This window comes from Erinaceus europaeus, chromosome 3 (genome assembly GCF_950295315.1).
Source record: "Erinaceus europaeus chromosome 3, mEriEur2.1, whole genome shotgun sequence".
Lineage (NCBI taxonomy): Eukaryota > Metazoa > Chordata > Mammalia > Eulipotyphla > Erinaceidae > Erinaceus > Erinaceus europaeus.
Window position 1 is genome coordinate 131571750 of NC_080164.1, and position 20382 is coordinate 131592131.

The following is a 20382-nucleotide window of genomic DNA, read 5'->3' on the forward strand; positions in this document are numbered from 1 at the left end:
CACTCTTCTACAGAATTTAGAATACTTCTCACTTCCCAAACTGCTGGTTTTCAATTACTGAAAATACAGTAGCAAAAGTCTTACAACTAAAAGTATATCAACTTCTGAATTTTACAAAAGATATGGCTCTAAAAAAACCAACTCAACTCCCAGCTAGTTTCTTACAATGTCCCAAAACTATTAAATTTTATCTTCAAATCCAAGTCTTGAATATGTTAAAGAAATAGAATTAAATCTATCCAAGTAAGTGCACACATTATTATTTCAGACACAACTCATCTGTGCCAAGTACCTTACAATTTTATCCAGACTTGGTCTAAAAAGCACAATACAATTTTTTTTTAATTTTAAAGTATAATACACAGGCAAAAACTGGGCATTTATTTATGTAAGTACTCACTTAATTTAATGACTACCTTATAAGTAATACTCAAACATCCAATAAGCAAACTGACCAGAGTAAGTCATATCCAATTTGGACAGGGAAGTCACAATGTGGCAAAAATTAATCTTGCTTTAAACATTTCATTGCAATCCTACTCGTGCCCTCAAATTTTCTACTTTTCGCTCTTAACTTGAATCCATGCCAACTTTTTTATATTCATCAAATTTTCCTATGATGATAAAAGAGCCAATACATTTTTATACAAAAGGATTTATTAAAAAACCAGTAAGACACTACTACATCATGACACTGTCACACTGGGCTTTTTAACACAAGACTTGTTCTACAATACTGGGGGGGGGGGGAGGCATAAAACACAAATTGATTCTGAAGCATAGCAATTAAGAAATAAAACAATGAAAGCAAATTTCTTTTAATGAAACTCAGAATTAAACTTCAGAGGGACCCAACGTCATACTTCCATTCGGGGACTTGATACAAAAAATTTAGTTTGAACTGCTATTAGCAGGTGGCAGGAGCCACCATCAAATGAATCTTCAAATTGGAAAATACTGCTTCACCACCTGGAGACAAAGAAGAAAAAGAAAAAGAGGAAGTCACTCTAGATAGACTACAACGCTAATCAAACATTTACATAAAACTGAGATACCCCTATGCCCACTATTTGTAAATACTGTATAACATTAAGTGTGTGGTATGTTTTATAAATTAAAGCTGAACAGTAGAGTCCATGAGCTGTAAATCCACATGTGCACCACTGGTTTAAGATGTGATATGCTTTCATGTTAATTCTTTAAAATTATTACTAAAAACTTTAAAAAATTCTTCACCCAGAATTCATTAAAAGGTCAATTTGGTAAAAAGGATATTTTGACCCAAGAGCAGTTAAGATTTAGACTTATTTTATTGGATCAGCATATCTTGTTCATCACAAGTTATAGAAAAGTTAAATACAACTAAAAGAAAGTCATTATCATATATATAGATATAATATAGATATAAGAAGTCACAACAGGAATTCAGCTCAAGAACTTCTTGCAATTACTGCTACAACGTCTATAAATGGGAAAAGCAAGCATTAAAATAGATTAATAAAATATAAAATTAAGACTGGAAAGTCCAGAGACAAGCTGTATCCTTAGAAGAATAAATAGTTAAAATTATTCAGTAAGCTGACGTATTTAACCATTACTGGGCCTGTAAAAAATGCATTAAAATTACATTATAAATAGTTTTTTTTAAAGCAAAGAAATAAGTGAAGGCAAAGCTTGAAGTATCCATTTTATTTTATAATGCTGATACAGGATGTTGGAAGAGACCATACCAAACGGCAGCATTCGAGAGCGAGAGCATCTCGTACCCTGTCCGCATTGAGCGGGCCTGTGAGAATCGTGAAGTCAGCGCGACACAGGGCCTGCAATGAAGTTCCCGCTGGCGGGTACAAACAAGGTATAATGTCAGAGTTAGTAGGCAATACTTTTTTGCTGCAATTCCTTAATTTGTACCCATTAGCAGTACTTTACCTGTTAACTTTACTGACTTGTTAATAATAGGACAAAAAAGGCAAAAAGCTTATAAGCACCTGTGTTACGTATCTTGAAAAGTCACTATGTTATAATATGAAAAAGCACTTCTGTGTGCTGTGAAATTTTAAAATTGTAACATTTTATGTACACTACAGATTATATAAACTACTTAAAATGGCAATGATACTATTTTTAGAACATACCTGTTGGGGACAAGTTGCAAATGGAATAATTTAGTATGGTTTGTAGCTATTTTGATGACCACCTCGCCTGGATACTTTCCCATAACCACTCTGCTGGTCTAAAATTAAAAAAAAGTTAGAACCAATTTTTAGGTGGTTACACATTAATAACCAAAAAATGTCCAATTGAAGATAACATTACATTAATAACACCACCCCCAAAATTTAACTTCCCATTGTGAAAAACTAGTCCCATCCAATCATTTAAGAGCTATGTACTGAAGGCTTATAATGGCAAACCTTCAGGATAAGCTAATTAATTCACAGCTTATAAAGAGGCAATCCCTCCACCCAATAATTTAACCTTCAAAGCAGGCAGTTGACCCTTTCAAAACCACAAGGTAAACAATCTTAAAATTTAGGTTTTTGTCAACCACAACCAGTGTTTATCTCTGCCCTTCTAAGCAAAGGGCTCCAATCTCACCCAATCCATCTTTGTTGACCTTCTTGGACTTTAGTTAGCCTATTACTGTGCAGCAGGCCTAGTCACCTAAGAGAAGGAATTAATTCCAAGAACTGGACTAACCAAGGAAGAAGAATCACCATTTAAAATAATGCAACCAATGAAAACACTTTTTTCTCCTTTAAAAGAATTTAGGATTGCTTCTAGATGAGCTCTTTCCAGGAATAGTGAAAAAAACTGCAGATTAGAGAAGCAACGTTATCTAGTTGCACGATGAAGTCAGGGCTCTAAACTTCAGGATTTTTGCTCTATGAAGTTTAACAACTATTTTAAGAATTTCTTGCTTACAATCTTAAGGTGAGGATACAATTAATTTTAACTGGCAACATGTGATATTTTATTTTATAGGATTATGATGCATCATGCCAAGATTATTGGTTGGTCTACAATCTGACATTTAGAATACCTTAAATTTATGTAAGACCTAACCTGATCTTAAATTTTAAATTCACAAAAAAACAAAAGCCCAGCATATGTACATATACATACGCACACATACATCCTACCCTTAAAATGTGTATGTGGTATAAGCTGGGAGGAACCTAACAATAAAATGGCTGCAGTTTCAAGTTTCCATGAATGTGAAACCTGAAGTTTTGCACTTGGTAAAAAGCTAAACTAACTTTCCTACCTATCCAAATTTGTACAAAATAAATGTCAAATAGCAGTTAATATAAAAATAGTATAGTACTTACTGCTATAATCACCATATCCATAGTAGTTGTTGTAACCAGTGTAGTCATATCCTCCATAACCACCGTAACCTTGGCTGTTATATCCATAGTTGCCATAGCCTTGATTCCAATAGTTACTATATCCCTGGTTCCAGTTTTGACTGGGGCCTGCAGCACATTAATAGGTTCACTAAAGTCAGAAGATCAGCAAAGATCTTTACTTCAGGATAATTAAAAAGCAGAAAAGCTTAAGATGTAGTAAACTTAGGCTCTAGCTTACCACCACCTCTTCCACGAGCTCTTCCTGCAAATCCTCCTCTAGATCCCCACTGCTGTTGTTGCTGATACTGTTCCTTTGACATGGCTACTTTTATTTCACACTAAAAGAGAAAACAATTTACTGACTCAGGAAAGTACTAAGAGTTTATAATAATCAAGTAATAAGTACTGTCTAGAATACAGAGATGGCTGATTGATGCCTTCCTAAAAATCAGTTTATTAAATCTATTATTAGCATTAAGATAAATATTTCAGATATACAGAACATTGTATCTGTTTAAGATATCCTATTTTTCAGGTCCTCAAAAAATATCTTTCAATGCCAAGATAAAAATTAAGTATTTCCGGGGCCAGGTGGTGGTGCACCTGGTTGAGTGCACATGTTACAGTGCGCAAGGACCTGGGTTCAATCCCCTGGTCCCCACCTGCAGGGGGGAAAGTTTCACAAGTGGTGAAGCAGTGCTGCAGGTGTCTCTCTGTCTCCCCCTTCTTCTCAATTTCTGCTGTCTCTATCAAATAAATAAAGATTAAATTAAAAAATTAAGTATTTCCCTCCTGCTCCTCAATAACCCCCTCCCTTCACCAGAGCACTGGTCTACAGTGGTGCAGGGGATTAAACCTGGAAGTCTTGACCCTCGGACAGGAGAGACTTTGAATAACTATTATGTTATCTACTAACCCCCATAACTAAAAGTTTATCAATGACTGATAAACAATAAGGCAATAAAACATCTTTAAAAGTCTTTAAAGCTGGATGAATAAACCTTTTACAACAGTTATTCCCACAAATAAATGGGTGTTTAACTTACTTTACTAAGACCAACATTGTGGTATTTCTTTTCCATTATCTTTTTCACTGGTTCTTCTTCCTTAAAGGTAATAAAGCAGAATCCACGCCTCTTATTGGTCTTGTTGTCCATGGGGAGTTCTATGGATTCTACCTGTTATTGAAAAAAATAAGTATTAGTACCTTGGTTTACTTGGTGCAAGTTCACTAGAGAGAAAAAAAAAATGAAAAAGTCAATATTCAACCTTGAAGCTCTTCCCTATTTATCCTAATCTCAGAGAATTCTTCAAATAAAAATATCCACTCCACCTACAGTCTCAAACTTACTTGCAAACCCCCTAGTTCAAGGATCACAAAATCAATTGTTCAACCAAAAAAAAAAAAAAAAAAAAAAAAAGAAATGGAACAGTGGACAGAGCATTGGAATTCCAAGCATTAAGTCCAAGTTCAACCCCAGGAATATGTTATCTGCAGAGTGTTGCCCTGGTTCTTCCTCTATTAATAAATAAGTCACTTTCTAATAGTCAACTTTAAGAAAGCCAAAGTATCTGATTTGGAAAAAGAATAGGGAATGGTAAAGACCAACGAAAACTGGAGAACACTGGATAAAATCAAATGTAGAAGCTGGTATTAATCTCATTAGATAGTTGTTACCAATGACAATAAAATAGTTGTAATGATGTATGTCCTTGCAAATATCTAAGAAAAGCTAGCTATATAAATTTTGAGAAATATTTTGATCCCTAAGTACTACAATGAAACAAACATTATGAATTCTGACTCAAAAGACAGCCTGTGCGCCTGATCTGGGATCCAAGTCCATAAAATTCTCATGTTGGTTTAAAATTGTTAATTCATATAAAGAAACTCCATGTGTCACTGTTACAGTAAATTTAAAATTATCCTCATAGGGCTGGAGAAATAACTCACAGGGTAAGGCTCCTGCCTTGCCATGCACTAGAAATGCTAGTGGCACTGGGGGAAACCAGGTGCTGTGTATTTATCTCAAAATGAAAAAGCTAGGCTACAGCAATTAAGAAAAAATTACACATGCTTGTGATAATGGCATTACCATCAAATTAAGTTACACTCATGAAAGTCACACAACTATACATGTGTTTTGCGATGGCACTAATTCTCTGAACCTTTTATCTAAGCCAGTGAGTATCTCAAGAAGGTCTACCTCATCTGTGCCTATCCTGTGCCCAGCTAAGTTATCACATAGCAGTTGCTCAATAATGGAAAAACTGCAATTATCTATCCTTTAAAGACCTAATACATTACTGTTTCAAAATAAATCAGACTCTATACAAATTTTAAAATAACTGAAAAAACCTTAGTTAGAATTAGTCACACTAGCTAACAAAAACTGGGTCAAAATATTACCACATACCTCACCAAAACCACCAAAGTATTCCCTTATTTTCTCTTCAGGTGTATCTGGAGAAAGGCCACCAACAAAAATTTTTTTAACAGGTTCTTTTGTTTTCATGGCTTTGGCCCTTTTAGGATCAATCACTTTCCCATTCAATTTATGTTCTTTCTGATCCATGACCTAAAGAAATTGAAGTATTTCACTTTAAATATATATGTATATTGTAGCTAAAGTTCAAAGAGCATTAACTTACTTAAATGATTACCATTAAATATGTCATCAGTGGGATGGGTACATTAATTAATGACTGAACAGTCAAACTGTGGAGATATGACATCAACTGAAGATGCTAGCTTTTAAATCCAAGTCACTAAAGTCAAGGGGGCACATTTAATCAACTACTAGAAAAGCAAAGTTTCTCTTTAACTGCCAACAATATAAATGTTATAGGCTTATACTTCCCAAGGCAAAAATGATTCAATCATATGCTTTTTCCTAATAAATTTCAAACTTATTTCTGAGAATGTAATAATAAATAAAACCTTTTAGTTAGGTGTCTTAAAGTTTCAACTTTTTAAAAAAATCTTATTTGATAGGACAGAGAAATTGAGAGGGGAGAAGGAGAGAGACACCTTACAGAAATGCTTCACAGCTTATGAAGTTTTCTCCCTACAGGTGGGGCGCATGGACTTTAACCCAGGTCCTTGCACATGGTAACATGCACTCAATTAGATGTGCCACCGCCTGGCCCTCAAGTTTCAATTATTTTAAATTTATTTTGACAGAGCCTGGCATACCAGAAAGTATTAAGTAAAAAGTCTTAGACCTGATCCTGCCATGGCAAGTGTATCTTTTCCTTTACATTACTCCAACAAGAAAAAAGGCAAATTGTATCAAACTATGCACAATTTATATTAACTGATCAAAACACATAACACTACCTTATCTACACTCTCCGATTCTTTAAATAGCACAAAGCCAAAACCCCTTGATCGCCCTGTGATAGGATCTAACTTCAGAGTGCAGTCTACAACTTCACCAAATTTGGAGAAGTAGTCCTTCAGATCTTTCTTTGTAGTGTCCCAGCTAAGGCCTCCTATAAACATTTTCCTGTAAAGACAAAAAGCAATTATTAAAATGCTAAAAATAACTTTTCAAGTATTAAACTTTGCCTAGTATCCACCCACATCAAAAAAGCACCTTTCCCAAACTGCACCAGTTTACTGGGCAGTTCATTAAAATGACAGTCAGTCCTTGATAATCATATTTCAAGAACACTCTATACCAGAGTTTACAAAGTTTTGCTTACTATCGCTGAGCCTGCATAATTACAATAGCAAGCAATCAGCAAATTAAGCCTTTAATTTGTCAAAGTAAATGTGCCCCACAAATGAAAAATGCTACATAAGTCTCTCTTTAAATTCTGTTAAATATTGGTTATGGCAAGATACAAATTTTATCTTTAAATTTCTCTTCCAAATTTTCACTGAACTTAAAAAAAAAAAAAAAACTACGCAGTCCCAATGATCAGAGCAACCCATGTCTATGTTGAAGTTCATTAACAAAACTCTTAGTACATAGATGGAAACTTCTAACTTTCACAATTAAGTTGTAAACCAACTTTTTAATGTACTAAGAGTCCTTAAAACAAAAGTAATCATGTAAACAACTTATTGAATAACAACAACAAAAAAATCCACTGAAGCACAATTCACTAATTAATCTAAATGATTTACAGTAGAACCTCAGTTAACCAGCAATAAAATATTTAAACCTTTAAATGTTAGGAGTGACAGGAAGTGGAAACAACCAAGATACTTTAAGATCAAAGATAAAGACTCCAAAATAAAATTTATAGTGAAGCATTATTAAAGGTCACAAAGCTCAGATCTGTGATTTTTTTTTTTTTTTAATATCTGCCCATTTGTCAACCCCCTCCCCATACCTTCTATCTTTTGAAGAGACAGGATTGGAGATTTTTATTTTAAGGGTAAACTGTCAGAATTTGTTATGTGAGAGCTAAGCATTTCTCCATGGGAACAAAGCCGTGCTTTTCAACAATTTCTCATCTGTGTAACTGTGGTGTGGCATGGGTGAATATGGGGATGTGGTACCAACATTCAGCTCTGGAGAGAAATTAAAGCAGAAAATATCTCCATCTTAAGGGTTTCCAAGTTATTTTCACTGTGGCAATTCTTATAATTTAAAAGGACAATATAATGTTGTGAGTAAAGCCTTGCTTCTGTTTCTCCCTAAAGATGCCAGATTAACTGAGGTGTTACTGATCTTACTATCATCACGTTTCTTTTAATTCTTAATGCAAAACAAGTTGTTTTAGACATATACTTAGTGCTTCCAATCTCAAGTTAGGTTTTCAACTAGTAGCACATTGTTGTTATCCATTTAATCTAGAACTAATCTAAACCATTTATATGTTTAATCTCAGGACTTCCTCAAATCAAATGTCTATGCTTTGAGTAATCTTATTAACCCTCTTTGTATTTTGTAACCAAACAAAAACATCTACAGTGTATCGAGTATTTTTAATATTTACTACCAACTTCATGGGGGGAAAAACTAAGTATTTTGCCAATCAAATCCTGATGACTTAAGTTGCCTTAGTCATCTTATTTTTAACCTACAGATTTTCAGAGCACTTCCTTCATAAATCGAAATTCATTACCACCTTTACTCTTTCACAATAAGGATCCTATCTTTCTAAAAATGAGGATGAAAGCTGACTATAAAGTATTAACCGTTTGCTCAGATATCCACAGCAAGTTCTAGAACAGAAACAACTTAACTGTCAAATTACTACTTCAGTAATTATTCATAAATTTCCCATCAAATGTTTAAATTTAAGATTATTTCAGCCTTAAGAGAACATAACAGAAACCCTATCTTAGAAGGCTAAAGTTCAAGAGGCAAGAAAATTCTATCTGGTTCTGTTCTCATCAATATTAAGACAGAACTGGTTTTGCTTTTTATTTAACAGAGCAGTGTTTATACTGACTTGTAATCCTTAATTCAAAATAATTACAAATAATAGCATAAGTGAGGCAGGCTCTGTTGTTCATAAGTCCCAGTATTTTTCAACCACAAAATTCAGTTTTCTTAAATATTAGTTAAGAATACTAATTAGCCAGCTGACCCAATAAGGTACTAACAAAACTTCACCTTTAAGACACCTAACTAAAAGGTTTTATTGTGACATTCTCAGAAATAGATTTGTAGTATGTAGTCTGTAGTAAAATTGTTACAAGTGCTTCAGTTACAGCTGGGAGTTCACTGATTTATAAACTGACAATCAGATCCTATTCAGAATACTGAGTAGCCTCTGGGTTGGGTCACTAGAATTTACACATCTCATAGAATAATTACTACTTTTCAATTGATTAAAGCAGTGTGTACTAGTAAACCTTCACTTATCCATCACCTCTATGGAATGAGGAGTCAAATTTCACCTCTTTATAATTTTATCTTTCATCAGAACACTACTGTACTCTGGCTTTTAATGCTGCTGGGGACTGAACCTGCGAGTCTCAGGCATAAGTCTTTTTGCAGATCCATTCCACTATCTCCCCAGCCTACAATATAGGTTGTTTTTCACCCTTGAGTTATTTGGTTTGTTTTCTACATTACAAACTTCTGCCTTCTTAATCAAATATAATAATCATTTTAATACTTTATGAGTCAGTGAAAATTCATATAATATACTGCTGTAGCATGCCTATAGGGTCTTTTAAAATTAGAGAGCTAATTTTAATGTTCTAGCCGTTGTGCTAGAATAGGCTGCTGAAAGCTAACTATTAATACACTGAGTGCCTCTCATTCCTTAGCTTTTTAAAAAATACTTTTGTTTAATAGAGATAGATATCTGGGGGGGGGCAGGCAGTAGCACACCTGGTTAAGTGCACACATTATAGTGTGCAAGAACCCAGGTTCAAACCTCTGGTTCCCACCTTCAATGGGAAAGCTTCACAAGTGGTGAAGCACAGCTGAAGGGGCTCTCCCACTCCCCTCTCTGTCTCTATTCAATAAATAAATAAATTTTAAGAAAAATAAATTTTAGAGGGAAGGGAGATAGAGACTTGGGTTGGAGAAATAGCATAGTGGTTATGCAAAAGATTCTCATACTTGAGGCTCTGAAATCCCAGGTTCAATACCCAGCATCATCGTAAGCCTGAGCTGAGCAGTGCTCTGGTATTTCTCTATACCTCTTTCTCATTAAAAGACTTAAATGAAAATATAATTGAGAGGGGGAGAGAGAAAGAGACTCCTGCAGCACTGCTCATGAAGCTACCCCCAGGAGGAAGGGATCAGGGGTTTAAGGCACTTCCTAGCACTCAACCATGTGCACCACTAACCAGCCCCTTAGTTTTTGGTTTTTGTTCCTCCTCCCCCCCCCCCATTTTTATTCCTTTCCCTCTTCATTTTGTGTGCTAAGTAGGTTTGGCTCAAACTTTTAAAAAAATTTTGCACAACACTAATAGTCTCTGATCACACAGTGCATCTCATTCCTTAGCTTTTTAAGATTTTGTCTCCACCACCACCCATTTTTTTATTAAGTAGATTTTCCCAAATTTTTCAAATTTTGTGTAACATAAATATTCTCTGATCAGATCTCAAGTGCCTCTTTGAATACTTTGGCAGTCCCCAAGTGCTCTTTTTCTTCTGGGTGTGATAAGGTCGCAACATAGTTCAATACCAGACGGGTGAAGGCATATGATGAACGAACACAACCAAACCAAATCCATTCCATCTGTCTTCACTAAATTGAACATATTAAATCCATTTGATTTTTTATTTACTAAGCAAACCACAATATAACAAACTAGATTAAAAGTTCTACCGTCTTGATTCTGATTAAATGAAAATTTGTTCTGGCCTCTCTAAATGAAAACCAGCATACTAATAATGCTTTTCCTCAACTTATGAGATGGTATAAGATTGCAATTTTTATTTCTATATTTTAATAATACTGTATCTTGCTTAAGGCACAATACCTATTGTCCGTCCAGATTACCTCTGCTGCCTTGAATACAAAGAATGACTTTCAAGTTGCTGTCACTCCTGCAGAGATGTGCAAACACTTTACAATGAAGTAGAAACAGAACTTCAGAATAATCCTAAGCAGTATAGTTAAAACTACACAAGACTTGATCAAGTAATAAAAATAGATGCCCCGTGCTATAAATAAAGCCTTTAAAATCTGACCTTTAGTTTTAAGTGAATTAACAATCTCAAATAAGGGACTTCTCATCTTCAATATTTTCAAATCTTAACTACAAATTACTTAGTCCCTGAAGGCAACAAGAGTATTCAATTAAAAACACCTACTCAACAACTGAAACCTCCTGACTTTAGACATTGTTCTATTACATCATATTGTTAACTGGTGGATACACAGTTATAAAACACAGTTGATATGACTACTCAAATGCATAATCATTTGGATTTTAGGCTGTTTTATGGGACACTATTTTAAAATGCATTTAGGTGCAGTAAGCCAAACTAATTTTAAATCCTACCTCCATCATTTAACTATTTAACCATAACAACAAAAATTGGGAGCTGGGTAGTGGTGCATCTGGTAGAGTGTACATGTTACCATGTGTAAGGACCCAGGTTCAAGCCCCTGGTCCTCTACAAGGGGGACCATACAGAGTTGTGAAGTAATGCTGCAGTTGCTTTTCTCTCTCCCTCCTCCCCTTCTACTCTCAATTCCTATCTCTATTCAACAAATAAATATTTTTTAATTGTTTGTTTCCACATCTGTTAAAACAGCTTAACTCAAAGCAAATACACTTAGAGGCCCCCCTTGTATATACTCAATAAAAATAAATCGAAAAAGTTAAGCACAATCTAAATAAAAACTACTTTGTTGCATGGCTTAACTTTATGGAGGGCATAGTCCCAAATGTTCTGCATACATGGGTTCCCTTTTCAGATAGTGGAGAGACACTACAGCAGATAAACTTCTTTCATCATAACACCTCTCACATGGTGCCATGGTTCCAACCAGGGTCTTGGATATGGCAAGGTACTCTATCCCATGGTTGAGCTATCTCGCCAGCCCTTCATTTTTTTTAAATTGCATGAGCTTTAAGTATCCAACCTCAAGGGGGAAATATCAAGTTTTTAATTTTTAAATCCTTACTTTCAATGATACCCTTAAAATAACGGAAATACGTTAATTTTGGTTATAAAAAATACAGACTGAAAATAGCATAAAACAAGTTTCTAAAAGTAATTTAATTAGTTGTCTGTGTTCATATATATATATATGTTTTAAAAATCTTATTTATCTATTAAGAGGACAGAGAGAACCAGAGTACAGCTCTGGTACATGTGTTGCTGGAGATCAAACTCAGGACCTCTTGCTTGAGAGTCCAACGCTTTGTCCATGTGTCACGTCCCCGGCCTTGAGTTATCTGTAGTCTATAGAAAGTTTCCATGGCTTTAGTAATAAACAAGTCTCAAATACAAGAGTATATGGAGCAATCAAAATTGATGGCAAAAGTTTGCTTCAGTACTCTTTCCTCATTCAATTAATTTATTTACTCCCAAGTTAACAACATGTACACATCTAACAAGTCTTTACCAAGTCAAGGTATAATGTTAACACTATCATACTTCATCTCAATTTTGTAAGGATCGAAATACTTTTAACTCTTAAACTAATGAACTTTCATGTGATTTTATAACAAGTTCTGACAGTTTAAAAAAAACAGATTTATCACTTATATTCCAATATATAACACGACTGACCAATCACTGTCACCTTTGAGAGTAGTATTACTTAAGTTTATTAATTCTTATTTAAAAATCGTACTTATATTTCTTAAAATCCTAAGATGACAAAAAAGGGTCTCATTAACATCTTAATTTAGTTTTTTTTTAAATCACTAGTTAAAATAGATGGGTAATATATTTACCTTTTGCAACTAAATATACGGCAATGATTTTAATTTTACAAAAAAAAAATTTTATATTGCTGAAAAACATGGGGGTGGGGAGAAGAACCAGAGCATGGCTCTGGCACAGTGTCAGGAATTAAAACTCAGGACTTCATGTCTGAGTATTAAGCACTTTATCATCCACTGCATCCCTCCTACCCCCGTCACTCACTTTATATAAGAACTTTTGAAAATAGCTTGACATTTTTAACAAGTCAAGAATAGATTAATTCTTTCAGTCTAGTTTACTGAAATTGAAAGCATAAATTAAATTAAGACTTTTTAAATAAACTTTAAATGTTTAACCTCAAAAAAATCTCACCTAGTTCATTTCATTCCAGGTAAAGAACGACAACTTATAATTTCACTTTTAAAATTAACTCTCAAATCATTTTATAAGGTCATCTCCCATCTAGCTGGAGGTTAAGAAATGAGGCTTTCCTTAACCTGGAGGCTAAAGTTCTGGTTAACTGAGATTACTACATATTCACAAGTCTGCAGTGAATTTTCTATTGGAAATCAATTTAGGTATGAAGAGTTAATTCAGAAATTTTTAGAATTTTTGCAATGCTTTGTAATCACTTAGCAGCATAAAAGAAAAATTATAAAGATTAAGTCCATGACATTACTGGTTGCTTTCTGAGTTTTTTCTATTCCTTTCTCATCAAACTAAAGGGGGAAAGGGACTTTCTGGTGGTCTGCAGTCCAGACAGGAAGTTTACAAAACATGATCCAATACTTAAAAGTATCACTTTATTGGCCAAACCACTGCCAGTTACAAGTCTCCCAACCCCACCCCCAAACAGTCTTAAATGTCTAGCTCCAATGTACAATATAATACTCCAGAAACTAAAACATGCTTACCTTTACTCCACAGGAGTAAATCACTGGCAGTATCAACTATTAGGGCACGGGGTAAAAACACACAAGCTATGAAAGCAGGCTATGTAGTCAATCTTCCTGTGGTGAGCACTGTTTCCAATACATAGATCAGCAAACCAAGCAACAAACATGTTCATTTTATTACCTGAGACCACAGTTGAAAGTGAAGTAACAGAAACAGATCCCACTCTTCCAGCATCCAGTTCAGTGCCCTATCTACTAAAATGTTGAAGCAGAACTAAAGTCAAATAAAACTTGGACTAACGTAAGTTTCACTCCATTTGTCAATCTGTACACACGTGAGGTGTACAGCTTTAGATGGAATAGGAAAAATATTCTATTCCTTTTCAAATGCTTTCGAGCATAGCATTTATCAAGAGACTAAACTAGTTATCTTCCATGTTCATCATAAAATCATACACCCAAGTAGATTCAAATTTATATTAAGGTAGACTTACAGATGACAAAATACTCAAGTAATATTAAAAATACATAGCAAATATACATTTAGTTTACAGAAGGGGAGCACATGACTTGAGGAGTGAAAAAAAGCAGTTGTAAGATATGCTTATCAAAAGAGGAGCAAAAAGGAAAAAATTCAGTGAAGTACCCCAAGTTCAGTGTCAAAATATTTATTATTTATCTCCCTTCATTATTTAAAATGTTGTGACATCTTTTTTAATAACAATTTTTAATACTGAAATTCTATAAAAGGTTCCAGTGGATGCATTAAATTTAGACTTATCTACTCTGGGTAATAACTGCACAGCAAAGCCAGACTTCATTCAAACTTCACTCTTCCAGTAAGTTGGGAGAATGCTTGAAAAGCAAGTAGCTTTCAGAAAGCAAACAAAGTTCAGAATGCCTCCAGAAGTACTAGGGTATAGACTGCAATCTCAATTATTTAAAACAAAAGCATGTGTAAGAACACTTCGTAAAAACTGGACAACAACCTATAGAAGGACTCACAAGTTCCAAACAATGAGAATCACACTTGGATTTGTAGGCTTATGTGATTACAGGGCTAGATCATGTTACTAGTGAACTTTGTAGATACCTGAGGGGGGCTATTTTACTTCCTGCCCAATTCAAAGCAGGCCAAAGAGCCTACCTTGTAAATCTGAAAGCTAATACTGTATTAAAAGCTTCCCACCATTCTTGATAACTCTGCCTCTAGGTAATTTGCTACATGGTTTGTATTATATTTTGCCAGAGGCTAAAACATTTTAAAGTATGTACCCTAAAACAACTACAGCACTGTAGAGAAATAGTCCAACCCAAGAAGGAAAATTCCAACATCAGTAGTTTATAGATAAAACACTAGGTACTTCTGAAGCTAGGGAGATTAAAATGAGGTAAACTTAAGGCACTGTTACTATGAAAATGAATCTTTAATCATGTGAAAAGTACACAGTAACTGTAGAAACATCTAAATGTATTAACAGACATGCCCTCCTAAAAACTGCTGTTTATATAAATTTAAAAATCCTTTGTAAGGAATTAAAAAAAAATCTTTATAAATTGGAATCATTTTACTCTCCAGTTGGCTTAAAAAATTCTTATAGTAACTGTCTATTAAATTAATTTTTGAAGATTTTATTTTCTAACCAGTCTTATCATTGTGATTATGAAATGGCTACATTTTACCTCTCAAATTAAAAGGAATATGGTAGCAAGTACAGACACAAACAAGAAGCTTAAAGACCATATCACTGTTTTGTTCAAAAAGAGAATAGTTTCTGTAACAGTGTGAGGCTGAGTAACTGGGTAGTAATTTTTAAAAGTAAAACATTAGCCTTTAAAGTGAAAACACTTGTTGAATGTAGACTTGCTTTACATAAAATGAACCTCAGTATATAGCCTCATTTTCAACAGATGACTTATAGTCATAATTTAAATATCTCCATTTAAAAAAATTTTACAGTTTACTAATTTGCCTATTTTTCTTTTCTTTTTTTGCCACCAGGGTTATCACTGAAGCCTGATGCCTACATTAACACTACTCCTGGCAGATTGTTTTTCCCCCTTTTAGGGAGAGAGAAGTAAAAGAGAAGACACACCCCAGGCACCACCTCCACTGTTTCTGAAGCTTTCTCCCTGCAGGTGCTTCCATCTTTTGGCCAGGGTCTCAGGCCAAACTCAGGTCAGTGCACAGGGTAATGTGTGCTCCTGCAGGGGAGCCACCTGTAGACCTAAGATGTTATGTTCATTAACTATTTCGTTGTCTATTTTTCCTAAGAGGTCACTAAAAAGCAGTCATGGTTATCATATTAAGGTAGATCTACAATTCTTTTTTTTAATTAACTAATTTACTTTCCCTTTTGTTGCCCTTGTTTTTTATTGTTGTTATTGGGGCTCAAACCAGGATCTTTACACCGGTCCTTGCGCTTTGCACCACATGTGCTTAACTCGCTGTGCTACCGCTAGATCTACAATTCTTAATGGACGAAAATAGTCCAAATTTACGGTTCTTGCAATTTACTGGAAATAGCTGAGTACTAAGATTTGAAATACTCAAGTGGAAAAGTAGTTACATAGCTATCTGGGAGTTGGCATAGTAACAGAAAAATATAATTTTAGTTTGCTGTTAGCTAAAAGCAAAATCAACTTATTTTCATCAAAATCATTTTATTCTGTATCATAAAACTCTGACCTCAGTTTCTTTTCCTTTTTTCCTACTATTTCTAATCCGCACTGTGGGCAATATAGAACTGGAAGGCTTTCAGTGAATGAGCAGGCAATAATAAAAGTTTGTGTAAATTTTAAGTGTAATCCCAGATGGACTCTTAAAATGTTGAAAATGGGGACGGGGCAGTGGTACACCCAGTAAAGCCTACATGTTGCCAAGCCCAAGGACCCAGATTCAACCCCTCCATCCCCATCTGCAGGAGAGGAAACTTCAGGCATGGCGCAGCAGCGCTGAAGCGTCATCCTCTCAATCTGTCTATATTTAAAAAAAAAAAAAAAATGTAGAAAACAGTATGTAATCTGATCAGAAATAAGTCAACTATCTGCAAATTAGTGGCCCTCTAAAGACTGCTAATGGCAGTGAAAACAAACTCCTAGAAAATTTAAAACAGAAGACTGACGTTTAGGGAAAGGAAGGGGATGAAAACACAATATACCAGCTTTCTGAAGAAGTCATGTGAATGGATGTCTGTCAGCCAACCAACAAAAACTAATAGCCCAGCCAAATCACACTGAAAATAAAAATCTGAGTTAAGAGCTGTAGTGGAAGGCCACATCAGCCCAGCTGAATAGTATATATACAATTCTTTATTGAAGTTACATTCACAAACTACGGCTGGTAATACGACATTTCTGTATAAATACATAACACTACTTTAAAAATTGTTTACTTTTGACATCTACAGATTTCATTATAACATGCAAGACATTTTAAGCACAAGATTTACCACATTATCTTCACATTTAGCACTAAGTTTAGAATTACAACATAGTTTTAGTCCTAACAGACAAATTTTAAGTTACAGTAATTTTTGCCCCAATATAAAAATGTCTTAATGGAATCACATTAAGTTTTAACTGGCCAAGCCACAATTACATGCATTACCACAGACCAAAAACCACATAATGGCATCTATGTTGCCCAAAGATCACACACGAAGCCCAAAAAGGCTTTATTATCCCAGGTACAAGATAATCCTACTGTACTAAAGTCAACTCATTTCCTGGGTATCAATGGGCAACTAACCAATACACAGCCTCTGCATGTTACGACTACTGAAACCTTTATAATACAGAAATAAAATTTAAAAGTTTTACCATTCTTCCCGCTGTGCCGTCGCTGCTTCAGAGTGTCGTGGGGAGGAGTTTGAATGGCTAGGGAATTAACAACCGGTACAGCAACCAATCAAAATTCTAGTTTTAGCTTTTGACATTGTTAGGGTTAAAAAAATTTTTTTTCATTCATTACACTTCAGTTCAACAGTAGATAACTACAAAGACAGCTGCTTTGTGACATTAAAAAAAAAAAAAATCAGAGATAACAGATAAGTCTGCCCCAAACAGAAGTTATACAATTAATTATTTTACTGTCTCTGTCCAAGGAACAGAATTCAGAAAACAAAAACCAAAATGTTAATGGCTTCCAAACACTAACATTTTCCTTAAAATTAGCTACACATAATTCAAGGTTAGTTCTGCTTAAGAAAAGCTAGTTTCCCATCCCACCTCCTCTTCCCCAAAGTCAGCACTACGAGCAAAACAGCCTGACAAGGGTATGCCTGGGCTGAGGTTAAATAATGTATTTCAAAAGTATTTCTCTCTCCCCCCTCCAAACTTGCACAATAAAGTAGATCTTGCTTTCTAATAACGAGTTTAAGCGACATCTTATTTTTACCTTTTACCAACATTTTTCTTCTCAAGTAAAAAAATTAAACACACACACACACACACCCAATTACAAAAAAGAAAGGAAGCGTTAACTCAAGATCAGTAGTCGGTAAGAAAACACAACCAAGAATCCCGATTTAGTCCCTCCTGTTATCTCCTGTGTTATCCTCCCGCTCCTAAATACTGCACTCCAGTAAGTAAATGCAGGTATAAATAATAACGCATTACAATTGCAGGAAGCAATTTAGTATTTTAAAACCTGCAAAAAGAATTAGGCCACAACACGATACAGCATTTAGTCTTTTTATGAAACAAGGCCGGAGGGCCTCTAATGCCAAGAAAGCGGGAAGGAGAATTCAAGAGAGACCAAAGCACATAAATAAAAGGATCCTGGCCACCGAGGGGTGGGGGAAGGTGGGAGGGAAAAGGCGTTTTGTAAAAGAAAAAAAAAAAGAAGAAAAGGAAACCACAGGAAAAGGTCAAACGAATACGCTGCCTATGGACGGTTTGGGAAACCCAAAAGCTGAGGGCGCGAAAAGGGAGCGCGGGCCAGCGGACCTCGGCGAGGTGGGAGGCGGCCAGCAAGCGCGGGGGGTCGATCCCGTGCGGCCCCGCCGACCAGGAACTGAACCTCCGCCGGGGAGCAAACCCCAGGCGCTAGCGGGCGACTCCGAGGACTTCGCAAGGCCCAATGCCTTCCTTCCACTGGCTGGGGAGGAAGGGCCTATGGCAGCAAGCCCCGCGACAACGAATAGTGGAGACCAGGAGGTCGAGGCGAAACTTACTCAAAACACTCAAACAATAATAAATCAAAATTCGGCCTGAAGCCGAGGCGAGAGGAGCAGAGACACACACACGTCGCCCCCCCCCCCCCGCCCAGCATGTGCTTAGAAATCATCGCCATCGACTCGGAAGGCTGCGATGAGGAGCATCCAGTTAACCTCAGTTACCCAGGCAGAAAGGCTTTTGTGTCTTTTTATACCCACGACTTTAGGAAAAAAAGAGAAAGGAACAACGGTGGGCAAAGAAAAAGAAAAAGAAAAAAAAAAAAAAAAAGGTGCCCGTCGAGAGGCGGGAAAAGAATCCGGGCGGCGGAGTCGGTGGGAGGAGACCCGCGGCGAGGGAGGGGAGAGGGCGGGCCGGGCAGCAGCATGGTGACGGCTAAAGGTGGAAACGTGTGTGATGGGGGAGGGGGCCGCCGCGGGCAGGGGGAGCTGCACCGGGAGCCCCCAGGGAGCCCGGTGGAGAAAACGGGAGCACGGTGCAAGCGGCCGGCAAGGGGGCCTGGAGGCGGGCGGAGAGCGGGAACGAGGCCTAATGGCGGGGAGGGGGAGGAGTTGGGCCTGACTATCCCGGGCCGCCCCTTACTCACCCTTCATCCTCCTCGTTCTTACTGGCATCGATCTTCGCCCCCTCCGACTCGGCGCTGCTCCCTTCGGTGCCTCCGGCCGCGGTTCCGCCCCCGGTCCCGGCTCCGCTTCCCGCCGCTGCCGATGCCCCCTGCGCCGGCGCCACCATGGCTCCCTCCTGCTCGCACGCCGAGCCGCCTACCGCCGCCGTTGCAGCTGCCGCCGCCCCGTCCCCGCCGAACTGCTCCTCCGACATAGTGCTGCTACCGTCGCCGCCGCCGAGACGACACCCGCCGCTGCCGCGAACCGAAACTACAGCAAAGTAATCCCGCCGCTGCCGCGCGAAGCACACAACAGGACCGAGAAGGCGCGCGCGGCTGCAAAGGCTCCTGCGCCTCTCCCTGGCCTGCCCCCCGGCCTCCCACTCTCGCGCGGCGCGCCCTCCCGCTCTGTCCCGCTGCACTAAAAAAGAATAAGCAGCAGCGGCGGCCGCTATTGCCTCCTCCTCGCTTTAATGGCGCCGCCGCGGACCACCTAAAATGGCCGACGGAAGAACGGTGCGTCTCAGTCACGTGACGCGAGAGCGCGCCCTTTGCGCCTCCCCCGCCCCTCAGACCGCTCGATTTTTTTCCCTTCCTCCTCGGTCCCGCCCTCTCGCTCCCTTTCATACCTTCCTCTCTCGCGTCGCGCCTCACAGCGTGAGGCCTTTAAAGGGAGCCGGAAGTGGCGTTCGCCGAAAGGGCCGCGCGGGGACCATCGAGAACAAGGAACGCTGGTTCAAAGGCGCGGCTAGAGGGGTCCCTTCCTCTGCCCCCGCCCTTCGCGAGGGTTCCTGGCGTCGGCTCCCGCACCTGTTCCACCCCGGCATCCCTGCAGCTGTGGGGGGAGCGTCTCCCGGAAGGCGACGGGCGCCTGTGGCTCCTTCCTGTAAGTTCGGAGCCCGGGAAAGGAAAAGCGGACCGCGGCTGAGTGTCGGCGGCGCTCGCGCTCTGTCCGCCGGGGGCCGAGGGGCTCGCCACGCGCATGCACGGCTGCCGCAGCTCCTCCGCCCGCCTTGGCGGCGGCGGCGACCTGATAACATTGA

At 37.7% G+C, this 20382-nt stretch overlaps 1 protein-coding gene across 7 annotated transcripts; it reads right to left on the reverse strand.

The window, feature by feature from the left end:
• Window positions 1-639: 639 nt before the first annotated feature.
• HNRNPD (heterogeneous nuclear ribonucleoprotein D) lies at window positions 640-19819 on the reverse strand. 7 transcript variants are annotated; one of them, XR_009549010.1, is made up of 10 exons: window positions 19322-19819; window positions 17380-17436; window positions 6694-6862; window positions 5771-5932; window positions 4400-4531; window positions 3592-3691; window positions 3333-3479; window positions 2136-2233; window positions 1731-1837; window positions 640-969 (listed from the first exon to the last, which is right to left on the reverse strand). XR_009549010.1 is itself a non-coding variant. In XM_007518494.3 (9 exons), exons 1-8 carry the CDS (start codon window positions 19552-19554, stop codon window positions 2166-2168), a joined length of 1068 nt encoding a protein of 355 aa, XP_007518556.1. In that variant the 5' UTR covers window positions 19555-19818; the 3' UTR covers window positions 640-969; window positions 2136-2165. The 7 variants fall into 7 exon arrangements, 5 of the variants coding, with proteins under 5 accessions (XP_007518556.1, XP_060043914.1, XP_007518557.1 ...); XR_009549011.1 differs by lacking the exon at window positions 3333-3479; XM_007518494.3 differs by lacking the exon at window positions 1731-1837 and having other exon boundaries at window positions 19322-19818.
• Window positions 19820-20382: the final 563 nt, after the last annotated feature.